General features: G+C 47.8%; 1 protein-coding gene across 2 annotated transcripts in view; it reads right to left on the bottom strand.

Moving 5' to 3' along the window:
* sdk1a (sidekick cell adhesion molecule 1a) overlaps positions 1-7,500 on the bottom strand; it is a 255,428-nt gene that overhangs the window by 72,551 nt on the left and 175,377 nt on the right. For both annotated transcript variants that reach the window (XM_030350672.1, XM_030350671.1), the window contains one exon: positions 3,583-3,730. In XM_030350672.1, the coding sequence (XP_030206532.1) occupies positions 3,583-3,730 (148 nt within the window). The remainder of the gene's footprint in view (positions 1-3,582; positions 3,731-7,500) is intronic.

The raw sequence follows: 7,500 nt of genomic DNA on the forward strand, positions 1-7,500 counted from the left end.
CTCAACTTTTCTTTGTGTTATTTTAAATCGGGCAATTTTAAGCGCCAATGTAATTTGTTCGCCGAGGCGACGATTAACGCGACATCAAATGTAATCAACGTCGGGGAGGAGGGCGTGCCCGACAGCGGGATCAACCTGACCTTTCGGTTCTCCTCTGGGAGGCATGCGCGGAGAGATGGAACAAGGCAACCCACGTTCTGATCCTTTTTTAGTTGCCTCATTAACCGCCCCGAAGAGCGGGGTCACCGCGGAGCCCCGCACGCTGTTCACATGCCTCCTCAACACAATGGCCCCTCCAAAATAACCTGCTCCCTCGCAGGGTAATTACAATTCGCCTGCATCCCATTGTTTCGGCGCGCACTTCAAGTTTGAGTTCCCCCCTCTCCCCCTCGCTGACTGAGCGCAGAGCATAACACGTCGCTCTCTTAAGTGTATTATGCGTACTTTAAAGTATGGTAACATAAAGGAAAATCGCCAATGGCTTCTCTCTCATCATCGCTTGACCACTTATCCTTGCACAACATTAGCACAGAAGTGAAGACCACTCGCCTCTTCAAGGTGGCGCATGTGTATGTGTGTGCGTGTGCGTGTGGGTGAATAGCGGCGCCTGTTTGAGCGAGGGAGCATGAAAGAGAAGGAGCAGTGGGCATGCAGAGAGACCATTAAAGCCCATCGCGTTTTGTGCTGTACGGCCAGCGGAGGGTGTGTAAGAGAAAAAAGAGAAAGAGCAGATGTCTTTAGGTCAAGCCATTTAAAGATGCTAATGGTGTGGTCGTACGGGGAGCTCAAACATGAGTCGGCCACAAGTCACACGTGTGTGTGGGTATGCACACGCGTGCGTTTTTTTTGCGTGTGTATGCATGTGTGTGTATGCACATATTCACATTTGTGTGTGAATGCGCATATGTGTGTGCATGTGTGTGTACACGGATATGTATGTGTGTGTGTGTGTGTGTGTGTGTGTGTGTGTGTACGCGCCCGCATGTGCTATAATTGGGCACTTCAAGGGGGCTTTGAGGTAATCTCTTCCAGCTTTGATCACGTCTGAGTCATACGCTCTCCTCGCTCTCAGGACCCCTGTCCCCATGGAGACGGAGTCAACCCCGCCCCTCCCCCCCCCCCCCCCCCCCCCCTCCTCAATCTCCCAGGTCTATTAAAGAATACATTTAAAAAGCAGAGGGAGTAAAATGAGACCCGAGGTTACAATTCCACCAGTGCCGGAGTTCCTGGGTGGGTGGGGGATGGGGGGGGGGGGGGGGGGGGGGGTGCGGGCGGACCCGGGCTTGTCATCACAGCAACAGGTAGCTCATGTCTTAATAGGGACCCCTCCGTATCTCGTCCTCATCATAATTACACACCCTCTCGTCGCCTCTCCTGTTCACAGTCGCGTGGCTCGTCAGTGCAGCCGGTCTGCATCCTTTTAATACCACAGCGCACAGCCTTAGAATACCTGATCCTGATTGGTCAATGGCCGTTATTAAGGGTGGGCGTTTTTATTCTATATTATTCTTCTCACCGTTTCAATTCAATGCGCTAAGATAGAACATGCAAGGATGTTTCCTTGACAACGCAAAGACGATATGCTCAGAGCACAGTAGAAGAATATCATTTTATATATATTATATATTAATTTCTGCTCATTAGGTCGTTTAAAAGAATAATAACCTGGATGAAAGTAACTAAGGACTTTTGACAATTGTTCGTAACTTTGGTAAGTGGAATTAACCACTACAGGGTGTCTCGTTATTGGGAAATAACGAGACACCCCGTCTAGGTTAATTCCTAACATATTGGTATAACTGAAGGATTACTCTCTCTGCCGCTCTCTCTCTCTTTGTCTCTCTCCCGCTCTCTCTCTCTCTACCGCTCTCTCTCTCTCTCTCTCTCTCTCTCTCTCTACCGCTCTCTCTCTACCGCGCTCTCTCTCTCTCTCTGCCGCTCTCTCTCCCGCTCTCTCTCTCTCTCTCTCTCTCTCTCTCTCTCCCGCTCTCTCTCCCGCTCTCTCTCCGTCTCTATACGCTGCATCACCGCTGCGCAGGAGTGTGAAATGCACTTCCAGTTGCGGGCGCTCCGGCATCCAGACTGCTTACAAGTTGATCAAGAGCCGCGCTTGCACAAGCCTACGTGCGGCTGCTGAGCCCAGAAAGGGTGAGGACGCACATCCTCCTTCCAAACTGTTGAGCACGGCTCACCCACTACCCTCACCCCCCATCCCGCTAGGGACGGTGGCAGTACGGAAGCTGGCGCCATGCAGGAGGCGGCCCTTAGGAAATGTCGAAAAAGAAAAAGGATGATGGAAAAGAAAGAGAGAAGGAAAGGGAGAATGAGAAAACCTGAAATAGCACAGAGCAGGGAGAAGGAACAGAGCGCAAAGGAGAGCAAATAAAAATAAAGCACAACGAAATAAACTCAGGGAAAGTGGCGGAGATAAAGAGAGGAAGAACAGCGAGAGGGAACTGGTTATCAGGGATGTGTGCACATGTGTCCTAGTCTGATGGCAGCCTTCGGAGCCCTGGTTATTGTTGAGAGTTGATTTGGCAGGACAACAAACTGGCAGCTGTGCTTGGCCACTTTTTCCCGCCTGTAGAAAAAAGAGTGGTGTGTGTGTGTGTGTGTGTTTGCGTGTTCGGGAGAGAGGAGAGTAATAGAGCGGGCGAGAGTGCGGAAGAGAGCGAGCTGGTAGGTGTAATTTGAAATGCATTGTCACATCTGTTACGTTACGGGAGTATGTGTGTTAGTGTTTGTGTGTGTGTGTGTGTGTGTGTGTGGGTGTGTCTGTGTGTGTGTGTGTGCGGGAGCCGTCGTAGTAAAAAGGTTCCATCATCCCATCTCCACACGTCCACTTCCATTAATACTGCAGACTCATAATTGGTCTCATTAGTCCACGTGATAAACATGCATACATGTGCACCAGCAAACACACACACACACACACACACACACACACACACACACACACACACACACACACACACACACACACACACACACACACACACACACACACACACACACACACACACACACACACGTTTGCACGCCTTTCAGCCGACAGGCAGTCTATTTATTTTGCAGTCCAACTCACCCTGCATTATGCATGAGCATTCAGACAGAAAGGCTCATTTTTACATTGTTGCTTTTAAGCCAACCAGAGAGCAGGGGTGCGGCGTGCGCGGGTGGTTACCAGGTGGTTCAGCAGGACACAGCTTCCACAGTAAATGATTGGATAACAAAAGGAACAAAAGAGGCACACTCCCTTTCAGCCTCCCCTACGTTTTGGGGGACCGGTCGCCATGTTCATATCCATGACGACCAGCCCACACTGATACACACTGATGTTCTGAGCACACAAAAAAACCACACAGATGCAGGAACGTTCAAATCGGTACAAGGGCGTAAAAAGGGCAAGAAGTGTTGGATGAGCGGTTTGTTAAAGGAAGGAAGGAAGTGCATTTCATATTCACATTATTTCGACATTTTGCTGTCCCACTAAACAAATTGTCTGATGTCGGGGCCAACAGAGAACCCTTCCTGGTTCGACTCTGCTAGCCAGATGACCCGCCATCCCTCTGGCCCCCTCACCTCTGTGTCTCAGCGCTGTATTGGCCTCTCCCCACTTGATTGACAGCGCAAAGCCGGAACTGATAGGTCCTGGCCGGCGTGAGCCCGCCCACCAACACCTTGTTGACGGCGGGATCCACCTCGGGGAGGTACACCTTCCAGGGTGAGTCTGGGACACAGGGGGGGAGACAACCGTCAGAGACACGAGGCACAACGCAGGCGCCAAACAAGTCATCTTCATCATATTATGCACATTAGACGCTTGGCAAACCAGCTCAATAAAATGCATGAGTGAACAGCCCCCCTCTAAATACGGGGCGATGCAGGTGTCACATAACCGTGATGCCTCTGAAAACGACACGTTTCAACACGTCCAGGGGATGGGGAAACAGTGGCCAAGATGAATCCTGGCAACACGCTGTGCCAGGAATAAAAGCAGATTTAACTGAATTGTGCTGAAAAACATTAGCATGGTCTGAGGTACAACTTCCTCCATTCAAACGCGGCTGTGATCTACCCAACATGGGAACTGAGCAGCCTCCCGTCTACAGAGACTACCGTATCTGTCTCGGTGTGTCGGGCAGCCGGCTGCAGCAGCATGACGTGGATCCAAGCCAGTCTCTTAGCTGGTGTGTAAAAAGCAATTTACATATGAGATGCCACTTGATTTATTCATAGTGGGCTTCCGAAACACATTTAAAATCCACTGTGTCATTACATTAGGGTTGAGGATACACAAAGCCACGCACACTGATACATACACACACACACGTGCACACGCACACAAACACACACACACACGCGCGTGCACCTAGATACACACACACGGATACACAACTACACACACAAACACAAGCACACACACGCCCACAAAGCTATCCACAGACGAACACCTTCACATACAAAATACACACCTCCACTCAAACACATGCAAGCCCCCCATACCACACACAAACTCACACATAAACACGCACGCACACACACCTCCATTGCACACTGCAAACATACGCACACACACACACACACACACACACCTAACACACAAACACACACACACACACACACACACACACACACACACACACACACACACACACACACACACACACACACACACACACACACACACACACACACACACACAGACACTAGGTTTAATCAGCATGTGAGTTCCTCGAGTCCATTCCTCACTGTCAAAACTCTGGCCGGACTGAAATCAATCAGACAGTTAGCCTCTGTGCTTTTCTCACTAGGACCCCACAGGGAAGCTGTGCTCCTGTTTCACTGGCGTCTTCTGCATTCCTTCCAGCACGCTCATCCTATCGTCATCTCCCCACTGGTCTCCTGACTGGGCCCATAGCCACGCAGCGTGTAATACTATCCTTCTTGTCTTCAACACGTATGTGAAAAAAGAGGAAAGATGGATGACAAATGCATGGCATGGCAGATGATGAAACACACGCACACACAGTCACTCTCACACGCACACACAGTCACTCTCACACACACACAAACACACACACACACACACACACACACACACACACACACACACACACACACACAAACACACACACACCCACCCACCCACTCACCCACCTACCCACCTACCCACCTACACACACACACACACACACACACACACACACACACACACACACACACACACACACACACACAGACGTTGGAGGTTGAAGGTAGAAGAAACATTCGATAGGACGATATTCCTATAAAAGTTAAAGTTGTGTTTGAGTGTGAGGCCATTCAAACGTCTGATACGGTAATTAGAATAATTACATGAGCTACTTTGGAATGTTAATTTGATTAACAATATGTGCTACTATGATAATAAGTAATAAAATCATGCAGTGACATGTTAAATAGAGCAATAACATGATGCAAGGAAATGTTAATCTGAGTTACAGCATGTAAATTCTTGATATGTTATGGAGAGAAATAAAATGCTACTTTGGATATTTTAATTTGAGAAATACCATGTTCAGATTTGATTATGTTAATTTGAGTAATACCACATTCTACTTTGGATTTGTAAACTAAAGTAATACCATTAAATACAGTCTTGTGTTCAGTAAACACTATTTTGAAATCACATCGAAATCAGCTCAATGACTACTTCCTGAAGATAGAGGAAAGTATTTAAAACCTCATATCAATAACATTTCCAAAAGGCAGTGGATGATTGGCGCTGCAGGGATTGGAAGTACCTGCTAATTATACCTGCCTCCGCACTCTTAAGAAGATGATTATTCACTGACTACTCGTTCCTCTCCTTGGGCGCGATGTCTACAGGAATAAACACAGTCTTCTCCACATGGACAAGCAGTGGCCCACTGCTCCATCGCTGGCCTTGAACGGTTTTAATACACTGATGTGGAGATTGTTGATTTAAGATAACCGGTAAGATAGGAAACGTCTTACCCTTCAAACAGTAGGGAGGAGGCTCTGTGCCCATAAGATAAGATGGACTTTATCGTCCCAAAGGAAGCTGGTCTTGAACACACACACACACAGCATATGCATGCCTACAGTACGCACGCAGTCCGTCACCCATACACCCATAACACATGGCATGCACGCAGCACATACACAGGCTGCCACTCATAACATATGGCATACACACAGTACACACACACGCTGTCAACTATACACATGCACACACAAAGCACCTAGGGTACGTGCACGGACTGCCACTAACCAACAAATTCGCACACTTTCCCATCAACCCAATACACCTGCAGTCATCATAACGATGAACACAAGATGTGCATTAAGTGTAAAGCAGCCATAAAGGGTACATGCTCACAAATAAGAGTTAAAAGCTGCGATACAGTGGTTGGCCTCTGGCTACCTTGCCACTTAGGGCTTTTATGGAAAGGGGGAAGGCATCCTTGAAGCAGTGGAGCCCGAACTGGAGGACTCTGAGGGTTCTGCCTGAGGGTAGAAGCTGGTACTCTGGGTGGAGGACATGGGTGGGGTCTGGAATGATTCTTTGGGCCTGTCTGATTATTGTTTCATCAAACACAGCCTGGGGTGTTGGACGCTGCCAGACTCCCATGATGCTCGTGGCTCTGGGGTGGACGATACATCAATATTAATAATATCAATCGCCTTCAAATATTCCACCATAACGGTGGCATTATTTGAAAATATATTTTTAAATATTTTAGATGTATACATTTAACAGCATCAATCAGTGGCTTGAGCACAGCGCAGTCAGTGCAATGCGTTAAAGTAGAATACAATAGTACGATAGTTTTCCTCTACCTCCAAAGAATGGACACGATGCAGCCAATCGTACAGCAGGAGAAACCAACGCATAGGGTTGACGCATGTTTCCGGCCCCTCCCACTCACAACAGCCCACGAGGACCACCTGTGGTGTACTATGTCTCTTAAGGAAATGAGCGGAGGCGATACAGAGTGCGAGTTGCGAAGTGCGAATTTGTTTCGCCAAAGTCGAAGCAATTGTACTTATTAGGCCATGCCACTTCAGTTATTCAGAAATGTTTGGGCTACCTGAAGCCTGAACTCGCACATAACTGGCACAGAACGAAACAAAGAAATAACCAGCACATCACGTTCTGTATCACCAAAGATTTTAAGCCTACAAGCATGTGAAAAACCGGGCTGTAAAAAGCTAATGAGGGTCATGGATACTAAGTAGGCAGTGCCTGGTTGGAGACATGTCCCCTGAACATCCCTCCCTCAGCTCTACTCTCGAGCAGTTGTTTACACACTTATTGTTTTGTTTAATCAATGTTCAGTATACTACCGATAAAATGTTTGAGAGACGTTGGAAACGAGGCGTTTGATGTGATGGGAATCACAGCAGTTGTTAACATATTGTTGATTTTATTTAATCAATGTTCAGTAAACTACCGATAAAATGTTTTGAGAGAGGTTTGAAACAAGGCATTTG

Source organism: Gadus morhua, chromosome 3 (assembly GCF_902167405.1).
Source record: "Gadus morhua chromosome 3, gadMor3.0, whole genome shotgun sequence".
Taxonomy (NCBI): Eukaryota; Metazoa; Chordata; class Actinopteri; order Gadiformes; family Gadidae; genus Gadus; species Gadus morhua.